The sequence below is a fragment of the Notechis scutatus genome, chromosome Z, assembly GCF_049901735.1.
Source record: "Notechis scutatus isolate UNSWTSFEM ecotype Mainland chromosome Z, rNotScu1.2, whole genome shotgun sequence".
Lineage (NCBI taxonomy): Eukaryota > Metazoa > Chordata > Lepidosauria > Squamata > Elapidae > Notechis > Notechis scutatus.
The window spans coordinates 39940096-39962519 of NC_142025.1; the positions used below are offsets into that span (position 1 = coordinate 39940096).

General features: G+C 35.0%; 1 protein-coding gene across 3 annotated transcripts in view; it reads left to right on the forward strand.

Annotated features, from left to right (window-relative positions):
* THSD7A (thrombospondin type 1 domain containing 7A) overlaps positions 1-21161 on the forward strand; it is a 253626-nt gene extending 232465 nt beyond the window's left edge. The window contains exons 21-28 of one of the 3 annotated variants that reach the window (XM_026677769.2): positions 3375-3520; positions 4039-4213; positions 7339-7512; positions 11301-11396; positions 15221-15303; positions 16555-16762; positions 17958-18045; positions 19933-21161. In XM_026677769.2, the coding sequence (XP_026533554.1) occupies positions 3375-3520; positions 4039-4213; positions 7339-7512; positions 11301-11396; positions 15221-15303; positions 16555-16762; positions 17958-18045; positions 19933-20017 (1055 nt within the window). In that variant the 3' untranslated portion in view covers positions 20018-21161. Of the gene's footprint in view, positions 1-3374; positions 3521-4038; positions 4214-7338; positions 7513-11300; positions 11397-13889; positions 13990-15220; positions 15304-16554; positions 16763-17957; positions 18046-19932 lie in introns of those variants that run through there. The other 2 variants (XM_087946162.1, XM_087946161.1) reach the window with 2 other exon arrangements.
* The last annotated feature ends 1263 nt before the right edge of the window (positions 21162-22424 follow it).

Consider the following 22424-nt stretch of genomic DNA (forward strand, 5'->3'; position numbering starts at 1 on the left):
TACGTTTTCCCTGTTTCTCTATGTCCTGGTTCTGTCCTTTATAATTTCTTTTCCTTTCCCTCTTCTCCCTCTTCTTCTCCCTTCCCTTTTTGACCCCTTCTCTCTCTAATTCTGATTCTCTCTTCTGTAATCCTCTCTTCTGTTTCTTCCTAATGTTATAATTACTTTTCAAAGTATTCTTTTTGGGGTTGTTTTTTTGGATCTTAAATTTTTCACTCTCTTTCCCCCCTTTCCTTTCTTTTCCCCATATAGAAATATTTGGTCATTGAAGATGGCCTCTTCTTTGTCCCGCCCTTCTTGTTCTACAGGCATTTCTTGTTGTTTCTCATAGTTCAGGATCTCCATTTCTAAAAATTGAAATACGAAGCCAAAATAACCTCTTCCTTCTTGTGCATCTTCTTTCTGTTTTTTAAGTTCCATTCTCAATTCTTCCAAGAGTGATACCATTTTAAAAACTTTTAAACAACCACCTGATTAATTTTAGTCCTTTAGATCCAATAGCCAAAAATCCAGAAATCCAGTCCTTTAGATCCAATAACCAAGTAATCCAAACAATCCAAAGCTGTTTCTTCTTGCTTCTTTTTTCCACTTTCTCTTCCTGGGGTTCTCTTATCTTGTTACAAAGTTTCAGTTAAAATGTATCTTTTAGGAATCTTATTAAAGTTTCACTGTAATTCCTTTCACTTCCAGGTGTTCTCCTCCCTTTTTCCAGATCCCACCCTTTTGTTTTTTTCCTTCTTTTAAAAGTTTTTGAGAATCCAGAAATCTTTATTATCCCTTTGACATTTTATTTTCAGCTTAAATACCTGTTACTGTCAAAATGGATTTTTGCCGATTTCTTGCTTAAATCTCTTAGTTGTCAGTATAGGGAAGAAAAGAAAAAAACCCAAATCCTTTCCCTTCCCTCTCTTATTCACAGCTTCAAAGTCTTCTTTGGGAACAATGTTGTTCTTTATAATTCAAATTCCAGGGTACCTTGTATTGTTGTTTTTCCAGTTCGACCCGGTCAGGCAAAAATTTTCTCTTCTTATCTTCCTCCTGCACATTATTTTCCGGTTGAGTTCTTCTTTGAGGTGGCCATTTCTGACCACCGCAACAACTGCTTTCAGGAAAGGGAGTAATGGCCAGCTGGGGAGGAGGGATGCAGCTCTCCTCGACCCTGCTGGTAGTCTCCCCGCTCTTCACCACCTTTATGGGGTGGCTTAGCCCTGAAACCAGCTGGCTTGGGGCGCTCCAGTGGTGAGGACAGATCAAAGCTGCACACAATCGCAGATTTCGGTCTGTCGCCAAAAAAGCTCAAACCGGATCTCCCAATAGCGGAAATTTTGAGTAGTTCAGAGAACCAGCAAATACCACCTCTGACTGGAGATTTTACAGTATCGTTCCCCTGCCACACCCTCCAAGCCATGCCCACAGAACCGGTAGTATTTGAATCCCTGAATATTACTAGAGGGATTCATGCAGCAGGTTAAGCTTAAAAAAAGATAAATCCTTTGATTATGTATGAGTTTTATTAAATGCCTGACTCTTTAGGTTCTAGAAGGTACAAAATCAAAGTTCAATACATAGAACAATGTAATAAAAAGAAAAAATAATAACACACAATAATGGCATAAATCTTTCTTTAGCTAATTATCGAAAAGTAAGGTTTTTACTATTCTCTGGAAGTTCATAAAGGTGGGCAGTATTTGTGTTTCCAAGATACCATAAATTTGCCAAAGAAAAATTGCTGCCATCATGCATACCTGCTTCAGAGGTCCATCCTACTATACCTCCTAATAGGAGAGAGCTCTCAAAATTAGAAGAGAAGACTCACTGGAAAAGACCCTAATGTTGGGAAAGATTGAAGGCAAAAGGAGAAAGGACTACAGAGAAAGAGGTGGTTAGATAAAGCAATCACTGCAATGAACATGAATTTGGGCAAACTCTGGGACACAGTGAAGCACAGAGTGGCCTGGCATGCTGTAATTTATGGGTCATGAAGTGTCAGATATGACTTAGTGACTGAACAACAACAATTCTATTTACTCAGGTTAGACAGAGTTGATGGGATGAGGAGTCTCTGAAATACCCAGTCCCATGCTATATAGGCAGCAATCAGCATCCTTGAACTGCAGTTGAAAACAACCAATAACCAGGACAATTCCTGCAATAGTAGTATGTGACTGTACTTCAACTCAGTACTAAGCAATTGATGTGCTTTGGGTTAGCTGATGTTTTTAAGTGGTTTTAAGTGAATTTTAGTAACTGAACTACAGGAGGACAAGAATATAAGCCATGGTCCTAGTGTCTCCTGTTTTAGGTAAGGTTACAACTGATGTGCACAGGCCTTCCTGGCCTTAGTCTTCCCTTGCTCTTTCAGCAGCAGTGGTGATTCTAGGAGAAACCCAGATTATGAACAAATTGTTTAAAGGGAAGCCCAACCCTGCAAGGAATCAAGGTGGATGTCTCCTGATATCAGTTGGCTTCTGAATCAACAATTATTTCATTCTGTTTGTGTTTTTTTGGGAGGGATGGGGAAGGTTCTGGTTTATTCAATGGAAGTGATAAATAGATACTTAATCAAGAATGCATTATAGATGTTAATCCTATTTTGAGGCAATCTCTTTTGAAGAGGGGATTCATTTCATTTATGATATCATAGGAACTGTGATAATATTGCAGCATGGTTCATTTATAGCATTGGCAGATAATTCTGATGTTAATGACTGTCAAAGCTGCATTCAATATAACAATTATTTCTTTCAAATTTGACCAAGATGCCTATTATGGTAATAACATTTGATATGTTTAAATTCATGTCAAGAAGATGTCAAATTAGCCTATGCAAACAAAACAAGTAAAATATATATAAATGTACATGCCTTGTATTATATCCATCTATTTGTCCCATCACTATACATATTGTCCCAATAAGGAATAAAAACAGAACAAGAAATAAAGATTCTGAATCACGAATGGGAGGGGGAAAAGATGAATAGATGGAGGGGGTTATATGTATATCGCATCTTGAAGTACAGTTCAAATTCTGAAGCAGGTCTGTCACACCTGACACATAATAGAATTTCAACTTTTCCCATTTTTTAAGCCAGCCTTCCTACTTGGTATCCTCAAGTTTTGCCGGATTTTAATTAGCCCAATTACTGATTGGGAGTTCTGTGAGTTGAATCTAATACATCTGGAGGTTAAGTGAATGGGAAAGGTTGATCTAGGCCATGTGAGACTATATTTCTGGGCTATTTCTTAAAATGCTCTAGCTATGCAGGGAAGAACATCATTCCTAGCTAAAGCAAGACTTACAACCTGAATTGACATGTCTTAAAACATGTACAGTATGAGTACTAAATACTTTTTCTTTTTCCTCCGCTTTGAAGGAAGGATGACACGAAAGAGAACTATTATTCAACCTTTCCAAGGTGATGGTAGACCTTGTCCTTCACAAATGGAGCAGTTCAAACCTTGCCCAGTAAAGCCTTGTTATCGATGGCAGTACAGTTCATGGGAAGAATGTAGAGTTGAGGTAAAACTAGTACCTGAAGCTTTTCATCCTTAGATATTTGTGATGTATACAGATACGTGGCATCTGGAGTATGTGGAGAATGGCAGATTAGGGAAAACTAATTTATATACTTCCATAGACAGCCTTACATTTTGACTTAAACAGAAAAGCAAGATTCTATAGAACAATTCACTGATGAGCTGTTCTATCTTATCTACACTTGTCTCATTTATTAAATTAGAACTTTTTATTAAATGTGCACATAGAAAATATACATGACCTGATTTTTCCTAGGGATAGGAAATATGCATAACTTTATTTTTTACTAAATTGTTAAGTATCAATTTTGGCTTTTCAATGAACATTTTATTTATACAGTACATATAGATCTTTAACTTTTACAAGTTAAGCCACTAATTGTATGCACTGATTGGCACTAGCTGTGGTTTCAAAGCATGGCCCAGTACCCCATTGCCCTTTTGTGGCATTTTATTCAGATTTTTTTTCTTATTCTGACTTCTTGTGAATATCCTTTCCAGGATGCGCAGTGTGGAGAAGGGACAAGAACTAGAAATATTTTCTGTGTGGTCTATGATGGATCTAGTGATGATATTGGCAAAAAAGTTGATGAAGAATACTGTGGGGAAATTGAACCTATGGTTGATGGCAATAAGAAAATTGTACTTGAAGAAGCTTGTACTGTGCCTTGTCCAGGTATTTCATTTGTTTGCATTTGTTTTCATTTATTTGTTTTCAAAACTGAAGTTGATTCCACTACTGATTGATGTTTTGAAAGAAAGACAAAAAGTCTATATTATTTCCTGTATCATATTGTTGTGGATCAAAGTAAGGCAAAAGGAATTTGAACTCTCTGTTAATCTTTTCTTTAAACTGTCTTTTCTTTAAACTCTCTTATTACAACAGCAGAGTAAAAGTTATTAATACATTAATAATTTGGAATGCATTAATATTTATTTTAAAAAACAATATGGGGGATTGCAAGATGGTTGTATCTCTGGTTTACATATAAACTCGCGTAGAAAAGCATGAGCATATTTGTAACAAAACTGACTTTGATTGCATTTGTGGTGGTGCTGCTAAAAATCTGACAAAACTGGCCAGGCCTGTCCTAGCTGCAGGACAGGTAGGTATAGCGGAGGTAACTTTGTCTATACAAATTCTTATTGAACAGTATTTTGCAAAACCTCATTAGATCAAAGCCAGGATCTATCATGGAGATCAATATCTGTAGGCCCTGTTTGCGACAACTGGCATATGAAAAATGGTTGCTTGGAATGTAAGAGAAATTTGTGAAAGTGAGGAAGTGATGGAAATATATGAAATAATTAAAATATATGTCAAAGTATGAATTGTGTCACTTAGATTGCTATGAATTGATGTGAAAGTAGGGAATCAATAGGTCAGTGATAGCTACATGTTACAAGCTACTAAATAGTAATTAAGAAAGAACCAAATGTTGTGAAACACTCTCAATAAATGCAGTAGGTTAGGAGAGCAATTTTGTTAAATTACATGAACGGAATAGTGAGAATGATAATACTATTGGATCAGATCCCCCAAAGAAATGATAATTATGATTGTTAGATGAGTATCTGTTTCATTTTCTCTTTGGGATAAGCATTTTCATTTCATCATTCAGTATATTCCATTCATCATTTCTAAGCATCTTAAAACCACCTTAGGAACTGAAATCTTTTGCAATGATTCCTGAAACACTGATTAGGAAGAATTAGTAAGACAGTCAGCAGGAGAATCAAGACATTTTGATTGAGCTTTATGTAAAATTTCCCCCTTTTTTCCATGATAAAGTAAAACATAATCTTTACCAACTTTGGGACAGATTTTATTTTTTTGATAACTAATTCAACAAGAACATGCTGCTCATCTTAAACATAATATTTAACACTACAAGAGCTTTGCTTTTATTCTTGGAATTTTATGGTCTTTTGCTTGAAGCCCTTTTCCTACCACCCTATCTTTCACCCAAAAAATTAACAGCCCTGTGGGGATAAGTTAACAGTGCACTTATGTTAACGTTTCAAAAGATGATACATGTGCCCCAATTATACATATATTGTTTATTCAATAATTCATTTCTTTACACAATGTTATAATGTTTGCAAATAAACCTTCTTTATTAAAGCATTGTTAACACTGAGTTAATTTAAACTTGTCAACATAATGTAAAGCAACATGAATTTTTAATAGCCCATGTACTGAAATAATTAAAGTTCTGTACTCATTTGCAAGCTTGAATGCCTTTCTAGCTTTATGGCCTCCATTTACAGTATTATTTGCAAATATGACTTCAGTCCCATATTTTTTTTTCAGCAGGAAAGATTTTGCCTGGTTCTCTCAATCCATAGTGAAACTTCCATGATTTTACAAGTATAGAATTTGCTTAGTAGAAACTGGAAAATATCTTTCTGCTATAGTTAAATAATTTGATTTTTAATTAAAAATAAATAAAAACCTTTGTGTGTTTTCTAGCACAGTTTTCTAAGACCTATAAATTTTGTACAGATTTTCCTGAGATAGTTTTTTATAAGTATTTTTTTAACCTAATGTGATGCATTTTTGTGTCCTGATCTCTTCATTTGTATAGAGATTTCCTTAATATAGATATTTTGTACATTTCTTTAAATTCCCAAGCACACTGAGGATTGGTAAGTAAAATTTGTGTGACTTGGGGGAAGGGGTTGCATAGGTATGGAATAGATGTGGATGGATATAAACTATTTATATTTCCATGAAAATTGAGGTGGAACTAATTTTTCATATATTTCTGATTAGAGTTATGCAAGTTTGAGCATATGCCAGGGATCCTAAATTCCCCAAAGAGTTCATTCATTCACAATTGCTCCAGGTTCTCTTTGTTTTCTTTAATGAATCATCCCATATCAGCATCTAAAATACCAAAACAAAACCCTAGCAAGGGATTTTGCTGTCTTATTATTTTAAATCTTCCACTTCTCTTGCCACAGAGTTGAGAATTCCTTACTGCTGCAAATACTGTTAAATTATAACTCCCAGCATCTGACTTACACTTAGCTAAAGCTTCTGGGTCATTGTAAATTGAAAGTCAACAAAACTGGGCTTTTCAAAGTTTTCCCTTTCCTGAAAGACCTCACTTTGGATCCTTTCTAAGTATGACTAAAATATTCAGTACTTGAAATGAGACAGTTGATCTTGTTGCCTTGATGTTATTTGTGTTCAATTCAACCTCAGAAGAGGAAGTAATAGGAGCTATTGACCTCCTTTTTATTGTCTAGTAAGGGTGTGTGATTCAAAGAGCAAAATAAGATTAATAGCTCTTACACATAATGTGGCTAGCCTTTCTCTTGATCATATTGAAATATTGAATATAAATTCTGCTTGTTGCAAGCCAGTTGCAAAGCACACAAATGCTAAATATATGAGTGCAGGATGCTGAGATAGTTATCACATTGGTTAGAAATATTTTTTCCTACACTGTTTTAACTTTGAACCATTACTAAATGAGACTGTTGGTGAGGACTACATCTCATTTAGATTATTATTTTATTGTTTATTAAATGTATATGCTGCTCATTGTAAATATTTTGTAGAGAAATATTTTGTAATCTATTAAATCATGAATATATGATATACCAGTTATATAAATGTATGCTTATACAGAAATTTGGGAATGAAGTTTATTTAAAAATAAATAAATTTGGGCAGAATGCTAATATTTTATGGTCAGGACAGCACCTAATTAACTGTAAGGGATTATTACAGACCCTTTTTCTTTGCTAACATGTTGGATCATTTATATGCCCCCTCCCCTCATTGTGTAGGTGACTGTTACTTAAAGGAGTGGTCACACTGGAGCATTTGTCAGCTGACCTGCATCAATGGGGAAGATCTTGGTTTTGGAGGAATACAGGTCCGATCACGAGCAGTGATTGTTCAAGATGTAGAAAATCAGCACCTTTGTCCAACCCAAGCTTTGGAAACAAGACAATGTAATGGTAAGTGCCAGAATTTATAGCAAAGTATGTGGCATTCTGTTAATAAACACTAGAAAAAATAAATAGCATGGGGAATATCTTTCTCCTGTTACAGATACAGAAAAGAAATACACATGTTTTCCTCTCTGTGTTGTCTATAAAGAGGGAGGTCCAGAGTTGAGCACTAAAACATGCATTACTCTATGCAGAATGTCCCTGGTTCTCAATAATCTCAATAACAGAGTTGGAACTCAAATACAACATTGCTGCCATGTATGGCAGAGTATAAGATAAGGTATGTGCTGATAACCTCTAGGCTTGACTCAAGTAAGAGTTGCCTCTGAAGATAATTCAGAACAAAATTTGATGGGAGGCACTGCTTCAACTGAGCATCAGAAAGGAAGTTGCTGGGATTAAAACAGCTTTTAAAAACTTTTTTGACCCATCTTTTGGTCCAGTTCAAAGTGCTGGTGCATTTTTCAACTTGTAAGAGCTTTATTTATTTATTTGTTTGTTTTATTTATTTGTCAAGTGATTATAAGATAACAGGTATAAGTATAAACATAGTTATGAATACATGAAATGGGTACATATAAGGAAATATAAAAGAAAATATAAAAAGAAACAATAGGACAGGGACGGTAGGCACGTTGGTGTGCTTATGCATGTCCCCTACAGACCTCTTAGGAATGGGGTGAGGTCAATAGTAGACAGTCAAAGGTTAAAGTTTTTGAGGTTTGGGGAAGAAAAAACAGAGTCAGATAGAGTATTCCAGACATTGACCACTCTGTTGCTGAAGTCGTATTTCTTGCAATCAAGTTTGGTTCGGTTTACCTTAAGTTTGTATCTATTGTGTGCTCTTGTATTGTTGTGGTTGAAGCTGAAGTATTCATTGACAGGTAGGGTATTGCAATGTATGATTTTATACACTATACTTAGATCGCACCGAAGGTGGCATAGTTTTAGGTTTTCTTGGTCTAGAATTTCAAGTCTGATGGCATAAGGTATTCTGCAATGAGTAGAGGAGCGGAGAACTTTTCTTGTGAAATATTTCTGGACTTTCTCAACTGTGTTAATATCAGATATGTAATGCAGGTTCCAGACTGATGAGCTGTATTCAAGTATAGGTCTAGCAAATGTTTTGTATACTCTAATTAGTAGTGTGATATTACCAGAAAAAAGCCAAGTAGGATTAGGTTAACAACTCTTAATGCCTTTTGGGCTATGTAGTTACAGTGGGCTCAAGCACTTAGATCATTAGAGATGAGTACTCCAAGGTCCTTGACAGAGTTTGGATCATCAACAAAGTCGTGACTATTCAGCTTGTATTTTATTTTCTGATTATTATTTTTTGCCAATATGTAAGACAGCGCATTTATTTGTTGAGATTTGAAGTTGCCATTTGTTTGACCATTCTGATAGATAGTCAAGGTCTTTTTGAAGGGTAGCAGTATTGTCTGTGGTGTTGAATAGCTTTACATCATCAGCAAAGAGAACGCAGTTGCTCTTAATATGATCACAGAGGTCATTTATGTAGAGTATGAAGAGAGTTGGTCCTAGAACACTGCGTTGGGGGACACCACTGTTGACAGTTACAGAGTTTGATAGGACGCTCCCAATTTTGACCATTTGTTGTCTGTTTGACAGGAAAGCTTCTATCCAGTTATGCAGTTATCCAGAGATACCATAAGATTTTAGTTTTAGGAGTAGTTTGTTGTGTACCACTGAATCAAAGCCTTCACAGAAGTCTATGTAGAATGCATCTATTGCATTGCCCTGATCGAGTTGTGTGGTCCATATGTTTTTGCAGTGTAAGAGTTTCAGGATAGTTTTTTTCTGAAAACAAATTGTTTATTAGAGAGTAGGTTGTTTGTCTCTAAGTGGAGGATAATGGATTGATTAATAATTGATTCCATGATTTTACAGGTGACACAGCATAAAGAGATTGGTCTGTAATTTTCAACTAGGCTGGGGTCTCCCTTTTTGAAGATGGGGATGACCGTGGCTTGTGACCATAGTTTTGGCAAGGAGCTGGTCCTGAAAGATTTTTCAAAGATTATGCTTAGAGGTTCTGCTATGGCAGTGGATAGTTTTTTTAAGAAGTAGGCACACATCCCATCTGGTCCAATAGATAGAGATGGTTTTAGATTGTGTAGTGCTTTTTCAACAATGTCTTCTGTAAAATCGATATGTATTAGATCATTGTAGTTGTCTGTGGTTCGACTAAGAAGTACTGGGCTTGATCCATTGCTGTTTACAAATACTGAGCCAAATAATGTGTTAAAGCGGTTTGCTTTGATGGTGTTGTCTTTGCCATCAGGTCGGGGGTAGGATGGACATTGAGTCTTTTAGTTTGTTGTTTACAAAATTGTAGAAAGCACGGGTGGAATTGGTGCATAGAAGGTTTTCCTCTTGTTTAATGTGATAATTGGTGCATTCAGTCTTTATCTGGTGGCATAAATTTTTGCATTGGCTTTTGAAGTTGGCAATACGACCAGATTTGTTTTTCCGCCAAAGTGATTTCTTTTTGGATTGAAGCGTCCTTATTGTTATGGGTAATTTGTTTTTCTTTCTCTTGGTTTTGGGAGTTGTTATTGGTACATATAGTTTGATGACTCTTTTGACTTCAAGTAAAAATATGTTGTAATGGTCTTCGACAGTATTGCATCCAGTGAATAGAAGTTGCCAATCAAGAGATGAGAGATCGTTGTCTGTAAGATTATAGTTGCATTTTTTGAAGTTATAATTGGGGATCCCGTCGCTATGATGATTTTTGTGTGGACATATGTTGACAAAAGTCAATCATGTTGTGGTCACTGTGGAAAAGTGTTCTTAATTTGTATTCCTTAAATTGAATTCAAACTATTGCAGAAGATGAGATCAGTTGTTAAGTCTAGTATTGTTGGTTACTAGTTGTTCCAGTCCCAGATTTGTTACAGCATTGTAGAAGGTTGCATGTATGGGTTCAGTTTTACATTCATTTAGGGTCCAGTTAATATGAGGTAGATTGAGGTCACCAAGAAAGATAAAAGCATGTGGGCAGGATGTTGCTCATGTTAGTAGTGAATTTAGCTTGTTTACATGTTCGTTGTCATAATCAGGGGCTCTGTAACATAGTAAGAAACGAAATGTGATATTTAAGGACAGTTCACAGACGATGGCCTCAGGAAGAGCAAGCTCCTGGGTAATTTGGATGTTTTTTAGATGTAGGGACTTTTTATAGAAGATAACAACAACACCTCCTATACGGATTTCATGATCTGATCAGTAAACATGATAGTTTCTTACTGTGGTAATGGACTCAGGGAGAGATGCGTTTTAACTTTAACTTGTTGCATTGTCCCTTCCAATGAGTTTAATTTTTGCTTTTGAACATATGAAGATAACCTTCTCAATTTTAAGCAATCATTATATGCCAGGATAAGAAAGCCCTTTTAATGATGGCATTAGAGTCACAGCATGCTCACTTAAGGGAAAGTTTCTTGTAAACATTTTAAATGGCAATTTATTATATGCTGCCCTTATTTGCCATGCAGCCATTAGTTATGCGTATTCATTTTTAAAATCTCTAAACTATAAAATGTTTTCCTTGAAAACTAAATATGTCTAAATTAAATATACACATGAACTATGTGAGGATGGATTTCTATAGATTTGATATGCCATTCTAATTCCTGCTCATAGCCTGATCTTATTAATAAAACTAAAAGTAAAATGAGAAGCAAAATGGAAGCCAACTGCCAAGTATAACTTTCCAATCCAAGCCAAAAGCTAGAATATAATGGAATCTTTCAATCTTTTCAATTCAGATGGCCACTGTTATGAATACAAATGGATGGTCAGCGCATGGAAGGGACCATCTCGGACTGTATGGTGCCAAAGATCAGATGGTTTAAATGTTACAGGTAATATTAACTTTACTTTGTTTTTTTACATTATTGAATAAACTAAATTATATTTAGAAATTATAGAAAGAGGACATATTGTAGGAATTTTCTGGTGTTTATATTAGGGATAGAAAGAATATGGCTGTTCATATGTTATTGAAAGAGAACTCATATCACACCCTCTCAGAACTGCAATAATCCAGCAGAAGTTAGAGTCTATGAACATATGATTCATATTCCTAATTTAGATAAAGCAACAGAGTTGAATTAGAAGTGCTGATAGAGGGCTAAATGAATGAGCATCAATGTTTTCCTATTTTCGGAGAACAACTTCCTTGAACTTGGACGGATTCGCTTTTGAGTAGACATATGCAGGATCTCTTATAATAATTTTATTTATTTAGGTCTGACTCATTATAATTATGAATATAAAAACTCCAAGATGAACATTTCAGAACTTGCCATGTTAGGGAAACCATACAAAGTCTGCATGAAAAATCAGGGAATAATTGGCATTTCTATATGTAAAGTTTAGCCTTGAATGTTAATCAAAAACAATTTTCATAATAGCAACTCATAATGGATTTCAGTGCCAGTATAAATTTCCCAAAATTAGCAGTATAAATATCTATGATTAATTAAGAAATTAGCCAATTCTTATAGTCTTTTAATCTATGGATAGCTGCCATGAGGCAATAGGAAGTTATTTAGAAGCCATTAAAGCCATTTCTATGGAAAGCTTTTAAATTCCTGATAGGAATAGAAGTGTGTAAAAGCTCTTAAGGTCTCTTGATAAATGTTAATGACTACTGATAAAAACTTATATTAATTAGCTATCATTTCTATAGCACTGAGAATATATAATGAATAAGAAAGTCAGAGTCAATAGCTTTTGCTTTAGCTACAGTACAATTTGATACATTGCAGCGTCATTCACTCAATAGTTTTCCATCTATTTTATTCACTTATTCATTACAGTGATTCACATTAAAAACATTGGGGTTTGAATCAAATTCCCATGGCCAACACTTTGACTTTTTGACCTTCATCCAGACACTTCTTTTTATTAGTGTAAATAAAATAAATAAAATAATCAACATAAGCAGTTTTACTTATTGTTTTAAGAGATACATATTAATGAAACCACTGAAAAAGCAAGGTGTAACTATGCTAGATTTGGGGTGAAATCTATCCATTAAAATTTATAGTCTGCCTATTCTCTGGACATGTGGCATTACGTGAAGTGCTTCTCTGTACATGGGATAGTTTTATTTCCTTCCTATTGAAGCCTCTTTTAAAGAGAATATAATAATCCTCAGATGTAACAATCCTTCTTTACAGAGCCAGGAAGATAGAATAAAAAATCAAGAATCCAATCTTGTTTAAAACTGGCAGACAAAATTCCTGGCTGAGGGTTTTCATGACCAAGCTGTCAACTGCTCCTTAAGCAGAAAGTGGTTGTAAGTTTAAGAAAACCCTCAAATTGAATATCAGGCCTGAATAGTAATGTCCAACTCCTATTGCATCAGATCCTAGATTAGGAGGCTATCCAGACAGTCACTCAAGCCTTGGTCATCTCATAGGTAGACTATTACAATGCACTGTTCATAACATTGTTCTTAAATATCATTTAGAAGCTGCAACCTATCCAGAATATATGTGTCAAGACCAATGATGGCTATAATCACAATACACTCAAGTAACACCTCCAATTTATGAAATGCATTTGTTGCCATTAAGTTCTGGATACACTTCAAAGTGTTGATTAACATCTGTAAAGCTCTTAATAGCATTGGCATGGTTATCTGAGACACACAAAGTTGACATGCTTAAGATAAATCAAGAGTGTTATATGATGAGACTCATGAAGTTGGTTTTCTCTATCACAGCACTTCCTGTCTGGAATAACAACTCCTTCCAAGATTCATATAAATCTTATCCTGCCCTTGTTTAAATCATTCTTTAAAACGTGGCTTTTATCCAAGAGTTTTTATAGAAATACCTATGATAAATCATAAGTTTTGTTGCCATTTCTGGTCATCACTGTTGTTAATGTTATAATATATTGGTTTTTTTAAATCTATTTTTATCATGGTACACTGCTGGAGTCTATAGCTGGGGAGCCTTATAAATTTGAGAAATAAATAAATATTAGTTAAGCAGAAACTGGGTTGCATTCCTCAGAATTATGTCCTTCTTGCTAGAATATTTCCCAAGACTATGCACATTGCTTAATAATTAATGTTTTGAAGAGTTAAATTATCTTCTAGAAGTAGCCAAATATTTTCACTGGTTTTTAACAGACATGCAAAATTTGGCTGGCTATGAAATGCTTATACTTATGTTCATTTGATTGCTCTGAACAATTTCAAAATGTTGCCTAAAAGATAAATGGCAAGGTAACATTTATATTTATAATTGCCTAGAACACAGTTCGTTTCATTTGTTGGACTTCCATCACAGTATGATTGATTTGTGTGGCCTTTTGATATCTACATTTTATTTTTGCAGATACCTTAATTCACAATGAAATGGGTGAGGAAGCAGTTTCTTCCTGTAGTTCCTCAGATGGCTGACATATTTTAAGAAAGGCACTTGCAGGCATGTGCAACTGATGCCCGGACATACACACATTTTATCATGTCAGCTAGCAACATTGATTTGGCAATCAGTGTCATTCCTTTGGTTAACATACAATTGCCTAATTGCACCTAACTGCATCTACTGCTACTCAGATTTCTACATTGTTTTTCACCATTGTGCGGTATAGGCATGATTATCTTACAGTAATTGGTGTTGCAGTCAACATTTATTTATTCAGTTTATATTATGTCTTTTTACTCATTGAGCACTAAAGCCCAATAGATTGCCAGAGTGAATGAATATATATATATATGGTATATATGGTATATATGGTATATATGGTATATATGGTATATATGGTATATATATATATATGGTATATATATATATGGTATATATATATATGGTATATATGGTATATACTTAATTTTTTGTTATTACAGAGAAAAAGTAAAGAACTAGGCATCTCCAAAGGCTGGCAATGCTAATTCTGGCTCAGAATAATGGTGAAAATCTATGTGGACTTAATAAATCTAAGTAACCATGCTGAATTAATAACCTCCATCCACTGAGAATCAAGACCAAAACCCAAAGAAAGTTCATGTCTTGGGAACTGATAACCTATTTTCCTCATTACAATTGGAAATACAGCATTTTCCTTTCACAGTTAAATAATACCTTTTGGGGTGATAGTGGTATAAAGACTTGCCAAGGAGGGACAAAGTATTTCATTTCCATCATTAAGAACTTTTTCGGAGTACAGGGATGGGGGATGGGCCGTTAATTTAACAACATAAAATTGCAAAGGAGGTGAACTTATAGTCTTATATAGCACTTACTTCATTCTTTTGGTGAGGCCTGTTCATTTGCTCAGTGAGTTGAGAGGTGAGATTTAAAGGAGAGCATGTTTTGTATCATGTAATTTTATTCCCACCTTTACTCAGTATGATGCCACATTTGTGAATAATTAGGGCTCTTCCCACAAGGAATACAAAGAAGAAAATCAGTAATTCCCACCACATTTTCACACCCCAAGCTAGAAATAGGAAGATGATACCTAGCATACTAACATTTCCAAAGAGATATTAAGTGAAACCAATTCAGTAGTTTTGCTATACTTTTTTTCAATAGCATGCACAAGAACTGAGAACATCTTCTCTTCCATTATGGATTGCTGTTTTCTTTTTCCTAGATAAAGCAGGTATTTCCCGGTTAGTAAATTATGATTGTGCCAAAATGCCATTTGTTTTGTTCTGCAGGAGGTTGCTTAATGATGCACCAACCAGATGTGGACAGGTCATGTAAGCCAGCATGCAGCCAGTCCCATTCTTACTGTAGTGAGGTATGTGCTACTATAGGTCAGGTTTCTGACATAGGGCCACAGTATCATTGATTGTGCATCATATTAGAACAGTAGGAAAGCCCGCAATGTTTAATTGTAAATCCTGTTGCAAGCACCACCTTAAAGACTGGTGAAAGATATTTTAAACTCTTGGCCATTATTTTGCAGCTTTTACAGAGCTCCATTCTTAGGCTTCATATTGTTTAGTGAGAATTCCAAGTATTACCTCTGAGGAAATGTCTCTTTAATCTTTTTTGACAAGAGGAAAGGCAGGCAATAAAGTAGAGTTAAATTGGCCACACCATTCTTGAAGAAAGATGGGTTAATACATACATTGTTTAAGACTCTCTGACACTCTAAATTCAAGTTGAGTATTTTAGTCAAAATGAGAAATCCAATTTAGTTAGGAAAGGCTGTAAGTAGAGAGCAAAGCTGGATTATTGGAAACTGAATTACAGTATATCATCTCTTGGGCTTGACCTCCACCCTTTTATATCTGCCCTAGAAGACAATTTTACCAATCTTGATATTATATTTCCCAATCTGGCATGGAAAGTGGTACTATCTTGTCCAGCTAACCTGTCATTTTCAATCAGTAGATCTTGGGGATATAGAAATTGAGAGCAATAGGTTGGGGAGGAAAATGAACAACCCTTCAATCTACCTTGGACTAGCTCTGGCTGCCCCTAGCTCAGCTGAGATATTCAGCCCTTGCTGTTACTTCATAGCAGCAGGTCTTCTTCATTCTTGACTGGGGCATTTCCAAGGTGCTTACTACTTATATGAGAATCAGGCTTTGACATACACTATAATAAAATGCAGAGTTCTGCATTCTTGACTTCCCCAGTAGAAAAATCCTATACACAAAAATATGATCAAAACAACACACAACATTTATAGGCTGCAATGGGTAAAACAAGTATCATTATATTAAAGAACTAGGTGAAGGATGTTCAATATTGTATTCCTTTAAGTTGCATGCACATACACAACTATAAGCCTATTACACAGCTTACATTACAGTTTTTGTTTCTTGATTCAAGATGGCTGGGAAGTACACTATGGACTTTTTGTCAAGTATTAATTGTTGTTTTATGGAGAAGAGACCCCAGAAACATTAACAAAAAAAGTTCACAATCATGTGCTTCTCTGGGGTCATGGATTGTTCATCTATGTTGTGCTGTATTCTGTGGCTTTTGAAGTGATATGACTTTGCTACAAATGCTATGTAAAACATTTGTTCCTCTGCAGTCCAGAATGTGTATTTGTGAAGAAGGATATACAGAAGTAATGTCTTCTAATGGCACACTTGAGCAGTGCACTCGCATCCCGGTTGTAGTTATCCCCACAGTGGATCATAAAGAAGATGTGAAAACTAGTCGAGCTGTAAACCCCACACAGACACCTATCACTACACCAGGACAAGGAAGAACTTGGTTCCTCCAACCTTTTGCCCCAGGTGAAATTTTATATGGATAGTTAGTGGTATTAGGTCACATAAATTGAATGGAATAATTTTTTTGCAGACATTTATTGTATGACAGTTTTAGAAGGTAGAGAGATCAATGATCATACTACCTCATGCCATTACAGATGTTAATAGCATACAAAGGAGATCTGATTATTTTTGTCTCGTCTGAGCTCTTGTTATACTACAGAAGCTTATTGGTTTATTGATACTTCCATTCACCATGTCAAAAATGATTTTGCGCAAAAGCATTGAATAAAATAAATGTCCGTGCATTATCTTGGACAAGGTTTAATTATCACAAAATTTTATCTTGCCCAGATAGTTGCTCTTTTGATTGCCTAGCATGTAACCCTATCTATAGGAATTACATAGGAATAAGTTTTGCTGAATGTAGCTTGAACAGAACAGAACAACAGATTTGGAATGGACCTTTGAGGTGTTCTAGTCCAACTCCCTGCTCAAGTACAAAACCCAAAACTATTTCAAAGAAATGGTTGTCCAATCTCTTCTTAAAATTCTTCAGTGTTGGAGCATTCACAGCTTCTAAAGGCAAGTTGTTCCACTGATTGTTTTAACTGTCAGGAAATTTCTTCTTTGTTGTAGGGTGATTCTCTCCTTGATTAGTTTTCATTCATTGCTTCTTGTCCTGCCTTCAGGTGCTTGCCTTAGCTCTGAATAAATGTTTTGTGACCAAGAAAGGAAGAAGGAAAGGAATTAAATAATATTATATAAAGCATGTACAAATTCATAATCATCAAATAATTCTAGTGACCAACAGAAAAAAACCCATTTATTTAACATTTTTTCTGGTATTCTTGGAAAAAAGCAAAAACATAACTATTCCCTTTGTAAGATCTTTGTTTGAAGTTACATTGATTTGATCAATAATATACAATAGAATCAAGCCATTAAAACATCTTACAAGTTTCCAAAAACCTGAATTCACAGATATTATATCTGATACAAGACAAACACATTTCTCTAATTGGTGCTTGAATAAAGATTTTGTTCTTCATTCTTCACCATCTTTTTAGGTGCTTCAAGAAAAGATATAATCTCACTTACAAGCCAAGCAGACTTTGTGTAACATCAAAAATGCAGCATTTGTTGATAACACTAACTGTACTTTCTAAAAATATCTTGTGCTAATTAATTACTAATGACTAACATACATTCATTTTAGATGGGAAGCTGAAGACCTGGGTTTATGGTGTAGCTGCTGGCGCATTTGTTTTGCTCATCTTTGTAATATCTATGGTCTATCTAGCCTGGTGAGTTTTATCATTTATTATACTTGGGATTTTTCCTCAAAAATAGTGTATAGTAAATATACAAATAAGCTTATAATTTGCTTCAATTTATTCCTTCCATCTTAATATTGAATTTTTAGTAACTGACATGGTTCCTATATCATCGTCTTCTATCTATTCAAGCCAGCTTTCAACTTCTCGATATGTGTTAACAATAGCTGTTGGGAACTCCATCACTAAATGACATGGTCATAAAACACAGTGTCATTCCATGCTGTATAGTGGTGGAAATTCCAGCCATCCCAGTCACTATAATGAAACAAGGATCAGGTGGACCATTAAGTGACGATCTCATATAATCATGACTTCCAACTTCCTTGGGAAAATGGTAAGCAATGTTGGAAATTGTGATCACTTGGTTTCTCATAAACAAAGATAATCATTCTGGCTGTCAAAGCTGTCCTAAGTGCCCCACACTCAATGTCATAACTTTGAATAGTCACTGAATGAATGGTCATAATCCAAGGCAGAGCTGTCATGTTTTATATGTTCTTCACTTACTGCCTCCACTTCCCAATTAAACATCTACATTTGTGTTTAATTACAATGCAAATGCTTAGTGATATACATAAACATATTATGTATACGTATAAATATATATCACTAAGCATTTGCATTGTAGTTATATACAGTATATATAGCACTTATATGCCATTTCATAGTGCTTTACAGCACTATGAGTTTTTTACAGAGTCAGCATATAGCCCCCAACAATCTGCATCCTATTTTATTAACCTCGGAAGGATGAAAGGCAGAGTCAACCTTGAGCTGGTCAGGATTGAACTCCTGGCATTGGGCAGATTTAGCCTGCAATACTGCATTCTAATGACTACACCACCATGGCTAAAGAGAAAGTTATTTTGAAAAGATAAGCCAGTCGTTACTATGGAGGCATTCACACCAGGAGATGCAACAATATCATCAATATCAGTAACATTTGGATTCAATAGGGGCTAATAAATGTAATTGATAAAACTGTTCAGGAAAGCACTTCAAATGAGTTGATCACAGGCTTCCAACTCTGGAGCCTTCAAAAAAAAAAAACCATACCCTGCTCATCTCTTCTTCAAAGGCACAGTTGATGCTTCTCCAGTTATTTTGCCAGGTTTTTTTTTTAATCTCCATTGGCAAACATTGGAAGAGAATAGATCAAGTAGCTTACAAGCTAATCTTTACTTCTGAAAAGTATGCAGCAAGGCAGACAGCTGGAGTGGAATCTTCCATAGATGTCTAAGAGAAGCTAATGACAAAATAATGAGAAAATATGGATTGGAACATTATGGCTCAAAGCCCAGCTTTTCCTCCTTCTGTTCCTCCATACGCAAGAATGCAAATTATTCATTTGTCTCTTCCCAAATCTCTTTCTGCTATTCCCACTTCCAACCCCATAGAGATAAAGTCTCATTTGAGTCCAACACAACTCTTGATTATTTTTCCAGCCATTTTGTTATCAGTAGAAATGAGTTGCTCTTTTGACTTCCCAATCTGGTTTACCTCCTTAGTATCCTGGCTGAAATTTTCTTCTTGGGTGAAAATGTGTGGAGAGGTGGGTTTTCTAAATAGATTGATCAGGTGACTGTTCAGAGCTACTGGGTGGTAATCTAATTATTTATTTGGCTTTGATAAGTCAATACATTTGTAATCTACAGGTTGTTTTTTTGCTGTTTCTTTCCTTCAGAATCTCGTAGATAAAAGCTTATATATCTGACCCAAACCAATTTAAATCAAATTATTAAAAATGAGAACTGCTTATAAATCTGTCTTGCCTTCTCATCCTAAATGAAGTGAAGCTTAATGTCTGTTAGCTTAATCTCTTAGATAGGTGACTATTTATTTTGCTCTTTGCAGTAAAAAGCCAAAGAAGCCACAGAGGAGACAGAATAACCGTCTGAAACCTTTAACCCTGGCTTATGATGGAGATGCAGACATGTAAAATAATTGGTTCCCATTCTTTAAACTTTTGAAACAGTAGTATTGAAAAACAGCATGCACATTGTGGACATTACCAAACAGATGTTACACAAGACCAAGAAAAAGAAAGATAAGATGGATGGCTATGGATGTTCTAAGAAGGAATCTTTGTCTGTGATCACCAATTGGTACATCAAATTCCAGTGGCCATTTTCAGTTGTAAGCACATCAGCTGAGCATCTTTATACAGCATTCTTTGAAACATACGAACTATAAAACCACTTGCATATTATATTGAGATTTGGGAGTGTTGATACCAGAACAGTCTTCTGCATTACTCTAACTTTACTCAGTAAGCATGGGAAGATCATACCAGGTTGTCTATAATGCTTTATATCCAACACACACACACACACATATATATAATCAGTTGCATCGTAGGTTTAAAAAATCTCTCAAATGATATACTAGTTAAAAAAAACCAACTTAGTGTTTAGCATCTTGTAAACTTTAACTGAGAATAACAAATGATTGAATAAGTTTTGGCATTTTTGGACGACAGGAGGCAGATTTCTGAACTAGCTTTTCAAAGAGGCAAAGACTTGCAAAATTCTTATCTTGTTACCAGTCCCAGGTACTAATGCACTACTACCACACATATATTTATCAAGGAGTTAAGAATCTTCAGGTTCAAAATTTTATAGAAGTTGTCTGGACATTTAATATCTATGTGTAATACTTTTTACTTTCTCTAACTCTCAAACTGTTGCCTGGAACTTTTTTGCTACAGATAAGGCAATTTTTCTTTTGCACTATATTAGTGCCGCATGATATGCACTTATTAATGAGTATTGCCATAGAAACTGTTTCTTTTCAGTAAGGATGATGGTGAAAATCCTGCATCAGACAGATATTTGTCAGTAAATTTTTGATTCCTAATAAAAGTAGAGATCAGTTTCCAAAATGTTACTGGATAGACCAGTTAACACAATTACTGTTTATATACCAGTCTTGTAAAAGCAGCTGTTTTTTAGTCAAAATCCTGGCAGTAATGTAAGTGTCTACTTTCAGACTCTGACTAACTTCTACAGTTAGTAGATTTTCAAGTTGATTTCTTATTTCTTTGAAGGTTGTAAATGACTAGATTTTTATATTGCTAACTTTATAAAAAAGAAAAAAAAAGAAAAAAGTGGTTGTGCGCTAATCTTGGGAAAAATACTTAACTAAACAGTGTCCCAATATGTTCAGTGGAAGGAATATGAATTTACTACTTATTTTTCTCCTGCAAATGGAAAGTATTTCATTAATGAAGGATTGATAGTCCTGTTCTTCCTATTTGGGATAATCTAATATAATCTTAAATTTGATTTTTTTTCTTTCTCTTTTTGTGGGGATGAGAACTTTTCAGAACAATGGCTAATATAGAATATTTTTAAAAATATATCCTGATTCATCATTGTTGGGTATCTAATGTAAGATGGAAACTGTAATATGTTCATGGAGCTTTCTCACATGAAATGCCTCTGTAGTCATTTTAAGGCATAGAAATGATGTTTTCACCATTCTTTTGAATTGAACCATCTTGATACATAACAACGTACAAGCTTTTCCTCCAACGTGCAAGTTTTTATGTAATCATTCTGGTAATAGCTGCTTCATTTGTTTTATCTGCTTTCATCCTGAGGTTTGTATTAAAATATGAATCCAGTTTTATTGCTATTCAGAACCATTTAACCATTTAATAATGCCTTTCAAATAATGTCCGTTTAAGATCGTGTGTATGTCTATATATCTCTAGTTACAAACAGATAAAATAAGCAATATAGCTCATCAATTTTATCAGACTCCTGTTACACACGATATTAGTTCTGACTTCTCAGGTCTATGTCAATAAGCTAAATCTTCTTAATATGTGTATTATGCCTGGAGTGTTATGTAGTGATTAATTAAATCAGGCAATGTGTTGCCTATAGTTCTCTCTTCAGACCCTTGCGAGGCTTCCTGACTCAGCAGGCTTTTTAAAAACACATTTTTTTAAAAAAAAGAAAAACAGTACATGGGAAACTGGTCCCTGAATTGTGAAACTCCTGGGGTTATCTGTGGTAGCATATCAAAATCTGCAGGATGATAGATGTGGTTTTGTGATTAAAGCCCTATTCTTTTATAAGTAATCTTCAACTTTCATTCATTGAGCAACAGTTTGAAATTACAATGACCTCTGAAAAAGTGAGTTATGACCTGTCTTCTAACTTAGACAGACACACCATCCCTGTGATTATATGATCACAATTTGGCCATTCGGCAACCAGCTCACCTATACCATAGTTGCAGTGTTTTGCAGTCACTTGACTGCCTTCCTATTCTGACAGCATTCCTATCCAACTTCTCAAAAAATTGAGAAATCCGAATTCACCTAAGAACTGTATGGT